This window comes from Rhinatrema bivittatum, chromosome 5 (genome assembly GCF_901001135.1).
Source record: "Rhinatrema bivittatum chromosome 5, aRhiBiv1.1, whole genome shotgun sequence".
Lineage (NCBI taxonomy): Eukaryota > Metazoa > Chordata > Amphibia > Gymnophiona > Rhinatrematidae > Rhinatrema > Rhinatrema bivittatum.
In genome coordinates, this window is record NC_042619.1 from 251,040,527 (window position 1) to 251,057,882 (window position 17,356).

Consider the following 17,356-nt stretch of genomic DNA (forward strand, 5'->3'; position numbering starts at 1 on the left):
TCAGGCCTAAAACTATCCAACTAACTTAGCCACATACAGCTCAAAATCAGCTAAGTTAGCGGAAATTTGGGTCCACCCTGGTCCATCTCTTTTTTTTTCTATTCAGTTAGATTTTAGCCAGCTAATGACTTATTCGGCTAATATAAGGCCAGCTGAGTGTCCCCGTATTCAAAAAGTAGGCTTTTAGCTGGTTAACTTCTGAGTTGCAATCCCAACGAAATAATGTACTGGTCTCTTTTTTATATACAGCACTCTATCGCCAAAATACTTATGTAAGACCCTCTATTCACGAGTAGGCATATATTGTACCATCTCGTTTGTCATAGGGGTCTGAATTACTTTTAATAAATCCTGCGTTCTTTTTGTTTGCTTAATTTTTCAAATTATCTTAAAATGTCTACACAATTTTAGGAACGCAGGATTTATTAAAAGTAATTCAGACCCCTATGACAAACGAGATGGTACAATATATGCCTACTCGTGAATAGAGGGTCTTACATAAGTATTTTGGCGACAGAGTGCTGTATATAAAAAAGAGACCAGTACATTATTTCGTTGGGATTGTTTACATTGTGGTGTATTGGAATACATAGTTTGTGTGTGTGGGTATTTGTGTGATTGATATCGTAACTTGTGAGTTGTCCAGCCAAATGACTTTGAATATTAACCCCCTCAATATTTTCCCGTAGACACAAAATAGGAAAAATCAGGACTTAAACTGAGTTCTCTCACAGAATGTTCTCGCAAATGTGGAATGGCACCGTCAGTTTGTTTGTGGATTCAATAAATCATTTCAGAGCGCATAACACAGATTATGCTCTTTATTTCTGGTTGTTCTTACTAGAGAGTAGCAGTACAGAACAAAAAATATTCAGCCACCAATCGGAAGTATTTAAAATACAGATTTCTCCTGCAGGTTGTATTTCTTCTACGTTCCCATCCTGGTGACCTTCAGATCGATTTTTATTGCAAAATGCCTCTTTGTTATTACTGGAGTTAAAAAGAACCGCTCCAAGTCCCTGCTCCCAAGAGCATGCACATTTCATTCTGTGGCTCTGCTGGAGCAGAAATGACGAGGGTGAGGCCACGGACAGGTATGGGGGGGGGGGGACTGAGGACGAACGAGACCCCCAGCTGCAAGGGAGGATGAGACAAGACCTCAGTCGGAAATGGGGGATGTTGGAGGGGGGCGAGACTCCAGCTGCAAGGTCCAAGGGGTTGAGGCCCACTCCTGGAGAGCGACAAGACATGACACACTAGCCACCAGGGCAAGACCCTCCCCAATCCCAGGCGGTGATGGGGGCAAGACGCCCCCACTAATGAGGGGCTACTGGGGCGAGATCCCAGCCCCAGAACAGGGGGGGGGACGGGGGGGCTGTAATAAAGATAAACTCTCTTGAGTACCAGCCGGCCGCTGCCCTGCATGACACTGCAGGAATTACTTTGCTGTACTCGCTACCCAAGGCTTGAACTACTGGTTTCTTAAAACTGCATACGGGTGCTTTGAATCTTGTTGGCTTCAATGTGACAAGTATCATGAAGTCCCTTCATACACCATCTATTAATGTCTGGCTTCTATGTACATCACTCTGAGCCTGCAGGGTAAGCGATTAAACAAAATGTGAATAAATCAATAAATACAAATCTTTGCCTTCAGGAGCCGTGATCTTGACCTCAGCCTGCCCCCATGCGGATTAAGGACCACAATAGACGGACCGGGTGATTTTTAAGTACGGCCTGCTAAAGCACGTTTGAGCCATCATTTTGCAGGCGGAGTAAGGTGTCAGCTGGTTTGTTTGGCTGGTGCAGGATATTGCTGGTATCGGGCTGTGCGTTGTAGGAACAGAGATTTCCATGTCTGGCTCTCAGAGGAATTGACCAGGCTATAGAGAGGATTGTTTGTTTGTTTTTTTGTAGAAATTCCATTCTCGTGGTAGGCATGTTGTGTGGCCTTGTTTTACTGTGTCTTTTGTTCCTGTTTCTCTTGATTTGTTTTAATCCACCTGTATCTTTGTCTCTCACCCACATAACATTTTCTGAGGTCAGACCGCGTGTAAAAGGCATAAAAATAATCCAGAGCAGACTCTGCGGCTGGGGATTCAGACCCACTGCAAAAGAAAGCTGTTGTTCTCCAGGGTACGGTCCATCCCTTGGGTCTGTTTTGCATATCTCCTGAAAGGAATAAACCTCACTCCTAAATCAGGGTATGTTGGGTACAATCTCTTTCTCTCACATTCACTGCTCTTCTTCCATGCATGTTTTCTTTGCCTCCTGTACCAGCTCCCTATTCTGAAAGCACAAGCTATCAGTAAAATATAAGCTGTTACTTTGTCCTACACTGAATTTTGGTTGTGCTCCTGAAAAAAAAAAAAGTTATTTTTGGCAAAATAGATTTTTTTTTAGCAATCAATTATTTTCACTACAGTTTCAGTGTTTGTGTCTTAATGCATAGACGAACCTTAGCATACCATACCAAACCCCGGTGAACAGAAAAAGAGAAAATTTAATATAGCCATGGGATAACTTAAAGAAGAGAGCATGCTTCTAATTGAGATGATATCAATATGATAATTCAGCTTTTCACCTAGTGAATCTGGAAAAATAAACTTTGCACCAGAGGTCTGATGCTCCTAGTGCTGTAATCTCTCTACTCTTTTCCCAGGTGCCAATATCAGAACCACAGCAAACATGACCATGATCAAGCTATTGTACCATGACCAAAAAGGAGAGCCATACTCCCAACACCTTCCCATGGGGAATGTCCAAATCAAAGGGTTTCACTCCCAGCACCTTCCCACTGGGCGTGTACTCCCAGCACGTTCTCCACGGGCATGTGCAGAGCAAGGAGCAACACTTCCAGCATCTGCCCATGGGGTGCATTCAAAAGTGGGGAGCCCTTGTGGAATGCTGCCAGTTTCCGGACTGAAGGAGCGGAGGGGCTGAGAAATAAGGGGTGCGCCAGTGAATGATGTTAGCCTCTGGGGGTGGGGGTTGCTCTCCAATGAGTATATGGGAGGGATGCTGGGGCTGTGCTCCTGTGCACCCACACCAAAAGCAGAGGCACTCCTGTCAATGCTGACAATGCTTGAGTGGCTGGGGGAGCACTCATGATCACTGTTTGTCTCCGTGGGGTGGGGGGAGGGTGGAAGGCCACCGGTAGCGCTCTTGTGAAGGCTGCCAGTATCCAGGGTGTGAGGTGACCAGTCTCTGGGGCATAGGGGAGCTCTTGCGAATGCTGCCAGTCTCCTAGAGGTAGCTTCTGTGAATGATGTCAGTCTGTGGGGCATGAGGATGCTCGGGTGAATGCTGCCAGTCTCTGGGGGAAAGGGGAGCGCTCCTGTGACTGCTGCCAATTTCCAGTGTGTGTGTGTGTGTGTGTGTGGGTGGGGGGGGGAGTGCGGGGAGGTGCTCCTGTGAATGCTGCTAATCTCTGGAGAAACGGGGATGACGACAGACACAAGTCTTGATTTTTTTTTTTCCTACCTATTTTAACATATTAGAAAGTCTCTACTGTTTCCCAAATTAAATAGATATATAAAACGTTTATCCAAAGTTCACTCTCTGTGTAAGAGTCAAGGTCTTTGGAATGTGCTGGGGAGCAGTGGAAGGTGTATGGCTGCACTGCTGCATTTTGTTCATTGCACTAATCCAGGGCGCTTGTCCGTTTCACGGCCGCTGTCAGTAAGAAGCTCCACCATGACGATGAGCTGCAGTCCCAGAAGGCCTGGACCTATCCTAACTGGATCTGCCCTGAATACATGGTGAGTAGCAGCATGATGGCAAAGCCGGTGAGCAGCCCAGCATTCTGCAGTGCAAATGCAGTCAGGGCACTGCCAGTCCTCTCATCTTCCTTACTGACTTCGTTCATCTCCGGGAACTAAAGAGAGACAAAACAGGATTGCACATTTCAGACAGACCTGAACACTGCTGTATACATCAGTGGTGATTTCTAAATAATCACTGCCTTGTGACTTTACAGTACTCTAATCATCAATGGCGCATTCTAAATAATCTCCCCTCTGTGATTGTACAGTGCTGTGTAAACTGACAGCACTTTACAATGGCCATTATTTATAAAGCTGATATTGCTCTGTCCCTGTACAGGGCTCTGTATGTTGATTGTGCTTTGTAACGGGCTGATACAGAAACACAGGCTACTCTCCTGTGCGCGTGATTCAGTATTTTAATTTATTAAAATTAGGCCCGGCGGTAAAAAGAGGCACTAAGGACACTACCGTGTCCCTAGTGCCTTTTTTTGACGGAAGCGGCGGCTGTCAGCGGGTTTGACAGCTGACGCTCAATTGTGCCGGCATCGGTTCTCGAGCCCGCTGACAGCCACAGGTTCGGAAACCGGACGCCGGCAAAATTGAGCATCCAGTTTGACCCACCAGCCGCGGGCCCATTTAAAATTTTTTTTTTATTTTTCACTTCTTTAAACTTTCGGGACCTCCGACTTAATATCGCCATGATATTAAGTTGGAGGGTGCACAGAAAAGCAGTTTTTACTGTTTTTCTGTGCACGTTCCCAGTGCCCTGTGCCCGGAGAAGGTAGGCCCTAATTTCTGAAAGCAAAATGTGCAGCTTGGCTGCACATTTTGCTTTCTGAATCTAGCGCATCCAAAACGCGCATCCAAATGCCGGCTAACATTGCGCTCCATCGGAGCGCACTGTACTGTATAGGCCTGTAAATAACTAACAAAAAGTGCCTGGCATTGTTCAGGTAGTTTGGTCTATAAAAGCCTGTGTGTGTATGTGCCTATGCATGCCTCTGCCAGCCTGGTTGTGTATCTGTGCTTATGTTTGTAGGGGCCTCATCTTGTGTGTGTGTGGGTTTGTGTGTGCGTATGTGTCTGCTTGTGTGAGCAGCTGTACCTATGAGTTCGTGCACATATGTGTGTACAAGCCTGGGTGTCAAAACCAGCAGGCATGCATGTTGGAGCCTTTGCACACTTATGTGAGCTTGTGTGCATGTTGCGGGACCGGGCCGTGCTCCAGTTCCTCCACCTACCTTGGGGCCGGCCCGGCCCACGTGAGTCCGTCTCCGGCCTCCCAGGCCTGTTCCGCGGCGTCCCCACTGCGAGGGAGACGCCGCCAACTCCCCATCGCTGGCCCCACCCCCTAGGTGCGCGCGCGCAGGGGCTCCAGTCTTAAAGGGGCCAGCATGGGAAACCAAGGACAGCTCCTAGGATGATGTCAGACGCTGCAGGGTATATTACCCTGCAGCGTCTGACATCTGGGATGGGATCCTCGCCTTGCAATGAGGTTCCTCAGGTTTCCTGACTGCTAGTTGCAGCGACTCTTGGATTGCTTCTGTCTTCGATCTGGCTTGCTTCCTGAACTTGTCTCCTGCTTCCGCCCCTTGGTTTTGGTATCAACGTCTGACTCTTGGCTTCTGACCTGGCTCCGTTCCACGACTTCATCTTCGGCTTCTGTTCCTGGCTTGTATTGACTTCTGACCCGGCTCCATCCACTACTCTGTCCTCTGCTTCGCCCCTGGCTTTGGTGTGGATCGTTGACTCCTGGCTCCCGACCCGGCTTAGCTCCTGGACTCCGACTTCGGCTTCTTCCTCTCCTCTCGTATCCGGTACGTGCTTGCCCAGAGGATTCTCCTAAGTCCCAGCGGCTCGGGCTCTCACGGGCTCCTCCCGGGGGAGCCGCAGGCTTCCGAGGGTGAAGACTCTTCATCTACCTGGGTCCAGTCCTCGTCCATCTCTTCAATCACTGCCTGGGTCCTTGGTCGCATTGGACTCCACCTAAGTCCAAGAGGTCCGGGTCCCTACGGGCTCCTCCTGGGGGGACCTTGGACTTCCAGTGGTGAAGCCTCCTCTGAGTCTCTTCCGAGCTGCCTCCCGGCTGGGACGCTTGCTGTGGTCTTCCATAGCACACCATCTACTGTCCCAACCGGTCCAAGGGTCCACGACCTTAACAGTGCACTTCTGCACACTTGCATGCATGCTTGTGTGAGCTTGTGTGTATCTATATGCCCATGCCTACCTGTCTCAGTGTATGGGAGTGTGAAAGACAGGGCTTCACAAGCACAGCATATTAATGAACATTACCATGTGTTGCTTGGGTTGTCTGATCAATAACAGCCTGTGTGTGCATGTCTGTGCATGTGGGTGTGGATGCAGGGGCATGTACCTGTGTGTATATGTATGCCAGCATGTGTGTGTGTGTGTATGTGCATGTGCCCCTGGGAGTGTGTGTCTCTGCCTTGATGTGCGAGTCTGTCCATGTGTGTAGGTACCTGTGCCTGTGTGCATGGGTGTAACTGCAGGTGTCTGCCTATGTGTGCATTTGTGCGTGCCTGTGTGTGTTTGTGATGGTGCTTTCCAGACAGAGCACATTGTCTTTGCACATTGCACCTTCCACTGTTCCAGGCACCACCTGGTGGCCACAGACAGACAAAACAGTGTAACTGACACAAGCCTTTTATATTGAATATACAGTATGTAAAAGGCTGGCAATAGACATTTCTTATTTTAAATGCTTGACAGTCTGAGCAACAAATATGGAGATATCTAAAGGAATTCTTCCCAGAAACTCTGTACGCAGTGCAGTTTCAGAGAAGTGATTGTTATTTATAAAGCACCATCAGCGTACAGAGCTCTGTACAATGACACTGATGGTGCTTTATAAATAATCACTGCTCTGTAACTCTGTAACTCTACAGCACTGTGAATGCTGATGGTGTTTTATAAATAATGATCACTGCTCTATATCTGCACTGTGTACAGAGTTTCTAGGCATCTCAGTATTTGTGGCTCAAAGCATCTAAAATAACGAAGAAATGCATTCCTAGTGCCTCCTGTGAGCCCTAGTATAAAGCATCTCAGGGCTGCACAGGTCAGTAAAACTTACCATGTCTGCCAGTGCTATGTAGAGGAACATGCCTCCTGCCAGGGCAAAGATCCAGTTGGCAGAGAAATGGCTACCAGCAAGGATGCCGAAGGCCAGTCCCAAATAGCAGCAACATGCAGAGATGAAGTTAAAGAACAGGGCCTGCTGGATACTCATTCCTGCATTCAGTAGGATGACAAAGTCACCTGGAGACAGGAAAGGGGAGAGAAGAGACACAGATCAGGGAAGTGGGGACCAGGGAGAGCAGAAAGTGGAGACAGGAGAGTGGAACTGGGATGCAGAGAAGACATGCGAGAGGAGGGGGAATGGGAAGGGTAAGCAGAGAGAGTTGGGAAGGGAAAGTAGAGAGAGTAAAGGGGACAGGCAGGCAGAGAGATGGAGCACCATATATTTCACAGGCTCTGCTATCTCTCTCTCCTCTCCCTGTGATATCTCATGTACCACACACCCATACCCCTCCCCCATCCCATGTACCACACACACACACACACACACACACACTCCCCTCCCCATCCCATGTGTCACACACCTCCCTATACCCAACCCATATACAGCTCCATCATCCAATAAAGCCAGACACACCCACAGCTATCTGATATATTACGCACAACCCAGCCATACACCTCCACTGTATTAAACACCACACCCTCTTTCCAGCACTGGTGCCCACATTCCCACATACCCAGCTCATGTGGGAACTCCTCGCACAGGATGGCAATGGAAGTGCTGATTCCTTGGAAGACTGATACCGTGAAGGATGCGCCAATTGCCAGCCCATCAATGAAGTTATGGAGCCCATCACTGAGGGTGATCATCCAGGCCAGAGTGCCGATGTCAGAGTAACGCGTTCCCTTTAGCCAAAAGCAAGCGCTCTGCGAACCCTGCAAGTCCTAATGGGACATATTAGAACCTCACATACATCTGCCAATGCATTTCACTCCTGCCCTACAGCATCCCATATTGAGGCTGCACGCATGGCTCTGCCAATGCACCTCACTTATGTCCTGCTGAATTTCATGTGAGACCGGTGTCCCTCAAAGCACCACTGTTCAATATTTACATGCTCCCAATCTAGAAATACATTTCTTCTTGTATGCAGATGACCTACAGTTCTTCATACCACTCTGCAGATCATTCGAAAATACCATAGCGATACTATCTACTTATATGAAAACAATTCAACAAGAACTCTCGCAATTCAAACTGACACTAAACCCTAAAAAGACAGAAATCACTTGGCTGAGTAGAAACCCATCGATAGTTAAACTACCTGCCTTAGATTTGGGCAACTTTCAAATTAATCCCTCCAATCAAGTTCATGATTTAGCTGAACAGCTAGATGAGAACCTCACATTGAGAAATTGATTAAGACAGGGTACGCTAAGCTGGGTATACTACAAAGGTTAAAACTGCTATTGACCTTGACGGACTTTCGTACAGTACTACAATCTACTGTAACTTCTTTCTTCTAAGGCTTTCCAGCAAGTCACTTGAAACCCCTACAACTATTACAGAATGCCACAGCAAAATTAACAAGGGGATCCAGGAAATATGATCACATTACACCCTCGCTGGTGGCACTGCACTGGTTACCAGTACAATCCAGAATATACTGTAAAGTAATAACGATAATATTCAATATCGTTCATTCCAATAACACTGGACTGTTAGGAGTGACACTCCAGCCCTACAACCCTAAACGAACACTAAGATCCCAAAATAAAAGACTCCTGAATATTGCCACTATACGGAACACACATTTGACGCAAATAAGAGATCGAGTATTCTCCATAGTGGGTACAAAGCTCTGGAATTCTCTACCGGAAACTCTACGCATCTTACCAGACAGAAAGAAATTGAAAAGTGAATTGAAAACATGGCTATTCATAAACGCTTATAATTTAACTTCAAACTCAGAATATACGAATCTACAAAAGCCAAGAAAGACAAATGATAATCACAGCATGAAAAATAAATCAAATGAGAGAATGCATGGTTTTCAAACAGCCCACAGACTAAGATGTGAAAACTACCATTTTATTTGTCATTACCAACAATCTTAGCATTATGCACTTCTCATAATTTCATTTGCCCCAGAAACCCTCTCTAGATTCATGGAAATTACTACCTACATATGAATACCAACATTGTAACCATGCGCTCTGTTTTTGTTTATCTTTATAACTATGAATGTCATCTTGTAAACTGTTGTGATCTATACATGGAACGATGGTATATAAAATGCCTACATAAATAAATAAATAATAAATACTTCAAGATTGAGATCTCCACACACATAGCTTTGCTAGTGAACCTCACTTGTGCCCTGCTATTCCACTCCCAAAACACAGCTCTGCCAAAGTATCTAATCCCTACCTACACCATAGCAATCCCTACTAATCTAGCATTATATCACCCCTCACAGCTCTGCCATTGTACCTCACACCTACCTTGCAGCATCCTCGGCTCTTCCGCTATTAAGATGCCCCAAATGCATCTCTGCCAACGCACTTCTCTCCTGCCCTGCAACACTCCCTGCTAATCCAGTACCAAGACCCCTCACACACTGCCCTGCCAATGCACCTGTTCTCTGCAGCACATCCTCCTATTCCAGTACTGAGACCCCCCACACAGCTCTGCCAATGCACCTGTTCTCTGCAGCACATCCTCCTATTCCAGTCCTGAGTCCCCTCACACACTGCTCTGCCAATGCACCTGTTCTCTGCAGCACATCCTCCTATTCCAGTCCTGAGACCCCCCACACAGCTCTGCCAATGCACCTGTTCTCTGCAGCACATCCTCCTATTCCAGTACTGAGACCCCCCACACAGCTCTGCCAATGCACCTGTTCTCTGCAGCACATCCTCCTATTCCAGTACTGAGACCCCCACACAGCTCTGCCAATGCACCTGTTCTCTGCAGCACATCCTCCTATTCCAGTACTGAGACCCCCCACACAGCTCTGCCAATGCACCTGTTCTCTGCAGCACATCCTCCTATTCCAGTCCTGAGTCCCCTCACACACTGCTCTGCCAATGCACCTGTTCTCTGCAGCACATCCTCCTATTCCAGTCCTGAGACCCCTCACACACAGCTCTGCCAATGCACCTGTTCTCTGCAGCACATCCTCCTATTCCAGTCCTGAGTCCCCTCACACACTGCTCTGCCAATGCACCTGTTCTCTGCAGCACATCCTCCTATTCCAGTACTGAGACCCCCCACACAGCTCTGCCAATGCACCTGTTCTCTGCAGCACATCCTCCTATTCCAGTCCTGAGTCCCCTCACACACTGCTCTGCCAATGCACCTGTTCTCTGCAGCACATCCTCCTATTCCAGTCCTGAGACCCCTCACACACTGCTCTGCCAATGCACCTGTTCTCTGCAGCACATCCTCCTATTCCAGTCCTGAGTCCCCTCACACACTGCTCTGCCAATGCACCTGTTCTCTGCAGCACATCCTCCTATTCCAGTCCTGAGACCCCTCACACACTGCTCTGCCAATGCACCTGTTCTCTGCAGCACATCCTCCTATTCCAGTACTGAGATTTCCCCACATTCTTGCTGGTCAGATGTTCTGACTCCGGGGTCTGTGCTCACCTGCAGAGACAGAGATCCTACCACCACTTTCTGGTCCCCTGTAGGGATCTTGTTCTCCATCTCACTGTTCCTGGTAGGAGGGATCATTTGATCTAGATCCCCATTCTGCAGTTTCTCTGTTACGCCCTCCTCCTGGTCTTTCCTGGAGACAAGGCCCCCTGGCCTGTAATGACTGTGGCCATGCTGGTGCTGCAAGTGGAAGTCGACAGAGAAAGTAGGTCCCATGATCTGGGCACATGCACCCCATCTACAGCAGGAAACAAACTTCATGACAGGAAGAGTTTGCACTTCCTCTTGACAAAGCATGCAGGAGATAAGAGGTCACCTAGTCACCCCTCAACCCAGTGGCTACTAAGCATCAACTTATCATAGAGGGGAGTCCCTACTTTGGGGCTGGGAAAGAAGCATTAATGTCAGGATCCAACAGGTACTGGTCATATACAGAACCGATTTTAAATTACTTTGTTTAGTCTTTGGCTCTCTGCACATTTCTGCTCCATCCTCTCACTTGAATAACATCTGCTATCATCATCCAAATCATTTGCTGCGCTCCTCTCACAGCGGGCCCTGCTTCACATTCTTATGTTTAGACTAACAGGCGCTGATAGCAAATCTTAGCTGGTTAGGTTTCGACTGCACTGAGCGGCTGCCACTTAGATAGCTACGTATCCAGCTAAACAGTCAGATAAAGAAGGGGGCAGGATGGGCGTTCTGGGGCGGAGCTACTTATCCACCTAACCTAAGCCATATAAGTGCCAAATTTTAGCATTGTCTGGCTTACTTAGCCAGATATGTCTAGGACAGCTATTTGACTATCCTATAATTAGCTGGATAAACTTATAAGACAGTCAAATATATTCAGGGGCGTGGCCATGCTGCTAAATATCTTGGTCAAGTTAGCCAGTCAGACAGCAGCTAAACATTGGCCTCACAGAGATTAAACAGAGAGATTTTGTTTGTGCAGGCCCACTAATACGGAATAGCCTTCCAGAAATCTATATTCAGAAGCATTTAGCTGGATAAATCAGAAGTTATCCAGTTAAATGGCGACTTTTTAATATTTTCCTCACTTATCTGGCTAAACCTTAGCTGGATATCTCATTATCCAGCTAACATTTAGCCAGGTAACTTAGAGGCGTTCCAGAGGTGTTTCTGGGAGGAGTTAGGTTAGCCAGCTAACGGGCCGATACAGTAAAAATCATGGGAGAGCGGGCGAGCGCCCGCTCTCCTGTGCGCGCAATTCAGTAAATTGTGCGTCCCTAGCACCTCTTTTTGGACAGGAGCGGCGGCTGTCAGCGGGTTTGACAGCCGACGCTCAATTTTGCCGGCGTCGGTTCTCAAACCTGCTGACAGCCACGGGTTCGGAAACCGGCAAAATTGAGCGTCCGGTTTTCAACCTGCGAGCCACGGGCCCATTTTACTTTTTTTTTTTTAATATTTAACTTTTTTTAACTTTTGGGACCTCCGACTTAATATCGCCATGATATTAAGTCGGAGGGTGCACGGAAAAAGCAGTTTTTACTGCTTTTCTGTGCACTTCCCCGGCGCCAGCAGAAATTAACGTTTACCTTTGGGTAGGTGCTAATTTCTTAAAGTAAAATGTGCGGCTTGGCTGCACATTTTACTTACTGAATCGCGTGGGAATACCTAATAGGGCCATCAACATGCATTTGCATGTTGCGGGCACTATTAGTCTTGGGGGGTTGGACGCATGTTTTCGACGCACTATTACCCCTTACTGAATAAGGGGTAAAGCTAGCTCGTCGAAAATGTGCGTCCAAATGTGGGTACTGTATCGGCCTATAAGTTATCTGCCTAACTCTGATATTCAGAGTTAGCCAGAAAACATATTCAGCTAACTCTGGTCTTGCCTTAAAGCTGTCCTAAAGTTAGCCAAATAAAGTTATCTGGCTATCTTTAAGATAGCCATCTTTATTCAATAATGCGGCTGTATTACTGAATATCCCTCCAAAGTTAGCCGGATAAATTGATTCGACTAACTTTGCAATCCGACCAATGACTGAATATGGACCTCCTTATAGAATTAAGATTGGAAAATGACTACCTAATGTTTTATAATGGATCTTTCCTAATATTTTTAATGTAAAATTGTGTATCTTTTGTGTTTAAATTGTCTTAAAAATGTATTTGTGCAGCACTTTGTCCCTTTAACAGAAAAAGTGATTTATAAATTTGGAAATAAATAAATAAGGACCTCTTCCAATGGAGGAAGCTGCCAGGAGCAGAGAACTGCACAATCTGCATAGATCTAACCATTACTGATCAGTCGAGGCCAGGGCAGGAGTTGATGGGAGGCATCAACAAGATACACACTGCTGGCCTCCAACTATTCACTCTGGCCAAGGTGCAGTCCACCTTCACTGCATCCCAAGCCCCTGACAAGCCAGGTTCCTTCCCCCTACCTGAGGTCTCTTCCAGTCAGCAGAATCAAGGCACCTCACCTGATTCTTTTGTTTTAGAAGCATCTTCAGTACTTTCTCAGTAAAAAAGAAGAGGTAGAAGCCCCCAAACACCACAGCAGATTTAGAGATGTAATAATCCTCACGAGGGTTAAATCCAAAGGCCTGTGAAGGAGCCAAAGAGGAAGAGTGAAATCCACTAGGACCTCTCACACACAATTTCCATGTTCCCACAATAATGTGTTATGAGAGAGAAACTGTGTGTGTGTAGGACAGAGAACACATAAGTGAAAAAGACAGAGACAGCATGAGACAGTGTGAGAGATAATGTGTGTGTGTGTATGTGAAAGCATGAGTGAATGTGGATGACAGTGCGAGTGAGATAGTTGAAGATTGTGTGTGTGAGAGTCACAGAGAGAGCTAGTGTGTGTGAGAGCAAGTGAATATGTATGAGACAGTGCATAAGTGAAATAGTGTGTATGTGTCTAAGGCAGAAAGAGAGTGAGTGAATGTATAAAAGTCGAAAAGTGTGAGTGAGAGAGAGTGATCGAGTAAATTTGTGTGAGACACAGTGATTGTGAGACAAAGCATCTGATTTTAAAGAACATTTACAATGCTTGAAATTGGGTTTTACACATTTAAATGCACTTTACCCATGTAAGTGGGCTTTTGAAAATTGTTACAATATGTCAATGAATTGTCCATAGGATATTCACATGTAAGTGCACTTTACATGCATAAATGACTTTTTAAAATTCCTACAATAGTGTTACATTTATACGTGTAACTCCTTTTAAAATTACCTCCAGAGCGCGTGAATATGTGAGACAGAGAGCGCGAGTGAGCCAGTGTGTGTATGTACTACAAAGAGTGCAAGTCAGACAGAGAGCACAAGTGAGACAGTGTGTATGTATGTGAGAAACAGAGTGTGTGTGCATGAGAGAGAAACAGAGTGAGACAGCGCATGTGTGTGACAGATCACGAGTGAGACAATGTGTATGTATGACAGAAAGAGCAAGTGAGATTGTGTGTGTGTGAGGCACAGCACAAGTGAAACAGAGAGCACAAATGAGACAGTGTATATGCATGTGTGTAAGAGAGATCATTAGAGAGAAAATGTATGTGTGAGTATGAGACAGAGAGCATATGTATCTGTGTGTGTGAGACAGCGTGATACAGAATGTGTGATAGAGTGTGAGTGAGAAAGCATGTTTATATGGGTGAGACAAAGATCATGAGTGAGACAGTGTGTGTGTGTGTGTGAGACAGATCACGAGTGATTCAGTGTATTTGTGTGAGAGATGGTATGTGTGTGTGAGCAACAGAGCGCAAGTGAGACAGCACTGTGTTTATGAGAAATAGAGCTTGAGTCAGACCAGTGTGGTGAGATACAGCATGAGTGAGACTCTGTGTGTGTGCACGTGTGTATGTGATATAGAGAGAGTGAGATACCATGTGTGTGAGACAGAAAGAGCGAGTGAGACTGTGTTTGTAGATGTGTGAGAGAGACAGAGAGCACGAGTGAGCCAGCACGTGACAGAGGGAATGAGACAGCATGTGTGTAAGAGACAGTGTGAGTGAAACAGTGTGAATGTCTGAGAAACGGCATGTGTAAGAGACAGATCACAAAACTGTGTGTGTGCATTAAAGTGCATATATATGTGTATGAGAGAAACAAAGAGCGCAAAATAGTGTGAGATAGAGAACGTGAACGAGACTGTGTGTGTTTTACAGTGCATCTTTGTGACTAGAAAATAAGAATGAGATAAGTGTTTGAGACAGAGAGCACAAGTGAGACTGTGTGTAAGCGAGATGGCATGTATATGTGAGAGACAGCGCAAGTGTAAGACAGCATGTGTAAGAGAGATTATGAGACAGTGTGTATGTATGTATGTGTAAGAGAGAGTATGTGCGTGAGAGAGATAAAAATCACAAGTGAGAAAAAAAGCATGTACATTTGAGACAGATTGTGACTGAGACAGTGCGTGTGTGTGTGTGAGAAAGATAGAGTGTATGACAGAATATGTGAGAAGCACAAGTGAGACTGTGAAACAGTGTGAGTGAGACAGCATGTGTGTCAGAGAGCAAGTGAGACAGTGTGTGAGGGTGAGACAGACTGCAAGAGTGAGACACTGTGTAAGATAGTGAGCACGAGTGAGTGTAAGTGTGATAGCATGCATGAGATTGTGTGTGTGTGTGAGAGAGAGAGCATTTGTGAGACAATGGGAGTGTTTGAGACAGATTGTGAGTGAGACAGCATGTACGCATGTGTGTGTGTACATGAAAGGCACAGTGTGAGTGAGACAGGGTGTGTGAGACAGCATGTCAGTGTAAGAGATAAAGTGTGAGTGAGACTGTATGAGAGAGATAAAGAACATGAGTAAGACCGTGTGTATTATGCGAGATAGACTGTGCGAGTGAGACCGTGTGTGCATGTGTGAGGCAGAGACCACAAGTGATACAGTGTGAGGATGTGAGACAGAGCGCAAGTGAAACAGTGTATGAGAGAATGTGAATGAGACAGTGTGTGTGTATGAGAGACAGAGCACAAGTGAGACAGTGTGGGTGTGTAAAAGAGAAGGTGCAAGATAGTGTATGTGTGAAACGGCTTGCATGAGACAACCATGTATGTGTCAGAGACAAAGATCATGAATGAGACAGCGTATGTTGAGACAGAGATCACACATGAAAAAGTGTGTGTGCGACAGAGATCACAAGTGAGACAGCGTGTGTAAAACAGCATATGTGTGAGAGAGACAGATATCATGAGACAATGTGCGTGTGAGACATAAGAACATAAGAAATTGCCATGCTGGGTCAGACCAAGGGTCCATCAAGCCCAGCATCCTGTTTCCAACAGAGGCCAAAACCAGGCCACAAGAACCTGGCAATTACCCAAACACTAAGAGAGATAGTGTGTGTGTGTGTGTGTATGTGAGATAGAGCACATGAGGCAGTGCAAGGGAGTGTGTGTGAAAGACAGCATGAGGGATACAGCATGTGTGTATGTGTGAAAGAGATCACAAGTAAAACAACATATATGTGTAAGCGACAGATCGCAAATGAGAAAGTGTGGTGGGAGACAGAGACCGCAACTGAAAGTGTGTGTGTAAGACACCGTGTGTGTGTGTGAAACAGCATATTAATAAGACAGCGTGTGTGTAACAAAGCATGAGAGAGCATGTGTGTGTGAGACAGAGTGTGTGTGTGAGTGAGACGTGTGTGGGAGCACAAGACACTGTGTCTGTGCAAGACAGAGATAGTAAATGAGATGTGTGTGTCTGTGTGGGGCGCACAGAGAGCATGAGTGAGACAGTATATATGTATGTGTGAGAGGCAAATATCATGAGTGAGACAGTATATGTGTGTGTGCATGAAAGACAGCGGAGTAAAACAGCAAGTGTGTAAGAGCACAGGACAGTGTATGAGTGTGAGATAGAGAGTGAGTGAGAAAGTGTACGACTGTGTGTGTGTGGAACAGACACTATAAGTGAGACAGCATATGTGTATATGTGAGACAGAGATTGCAAGTGAGACTGTCTGTGTGTAAGACAGAGTGAGTGTCTGTGTGGGTAAGAGACAGCACAACTGAGACAGCGTGTGTGTGAGAGTGCAGGACAGTGTGTATGTGAAATGGAGCGAGTAAGACAGCGTGTGCGTGTGATAGCATAAGTGAGTCAGCATGTGTGTGAGACAGAAAGCACAAGTGAGACTGTGTGTGTGTGCGAGAGAGAGAGACAGGATAAGTAAGTCTGTGTATGAAACAGAAAGCACATGTATGTGTAAGAGAGACAGAGAGCAAGAGTAAGACAGTGTGAATATGAGATAAAGAGCACGAGTGAGCTAGTGTGTGTGAAAGAGCACGAGTGAAACACAGAGTGTGACAGAGAATGGAAAATTGGTTCTTACATACTAATTTTCATTCCTGTTGTACCACAGATCAGTCCAGATTCCCGAGTTTTGCCTCCCTGCCAGCAGATGGAGACAGAGGAAGTTTCACTAACACTGTACATAATCCAGTATGCCACCTGCAGTCCCTCAGTATTGACCTGTACCCAAGCCAAGATAACAACCACCACCATAAACTTCTAAGCAAACACCCTCCCCTCCTTCGGGCCGGAGGAAGGTGAAGTTTCCCAAAAAGTCAATGGAAAACTTGTTTCCCAAATTTAACATAAGCGATCAGCACTGAAAACCTCCAACAACTCCGCACTATATACAAAGCAACAGTACAAACAATGGACTCTTCGCCCCCAATAAATAGGCAGGTCTCTGGACTGATCTGTGGTACTACAGGAATGAAACATAGCAGGTAAGAATCAAATTTTTCTTTCCCTGTACGTACCCAAATCAATCCAGCCTCCTTGGATGTATCCTTGCACCTTACACCAGAGACAACCCAATGTCACTACTCGGACTCTCAGAGAGTTAAAGGCCAGACCATTGACCAGAACCTTCCTGTAGAAAAGACAAAAT

General features: G+C 46.1%; 1 protein-coding gene across 3 annotated transcripts in view; it reads right to left on the reverse strand.

Annotated features, from left to right (window-relative positions):
• Nucleotides 1-803: 803 nt before the first annotated feature.
• The window catches only part of SLC39A14 (solute carrier family 39 member 14), a 50,678-nt gene continuing 34,125 nt past the window's right edge, over nt 804-17,356 (reverse strand). For all 3 annotated transcript variants that reach the window (XM_029603803.1, XM_029603801.1, XM_029603802.1), the window contains exons 5-9: nt 12,923-13,045; nt 10,461-10,649; nt 7,544-7,751; nt 6,862-7,046; nt 804-3,877 (exon numbers count right to left, since the gene is read on the reverse strand). In XM_029603803.1, the coding sequence (XP_029459663.1) occupies nt 3,731-3,877; nt 6,862-7,046; nt 7,544-7,751; nt 10,461-10,649; nt 12,923-13,045 (852 nt within the window). In that variant the 3' untranslated portion in view covers nt 804-3,730. The remainder of the gene's footprint in view (nt 3,878-6,861; nt 7,047-7,543; nt 7,752-10,460; nt 10,650-12,922; nt 13,046-17,356) is intronic.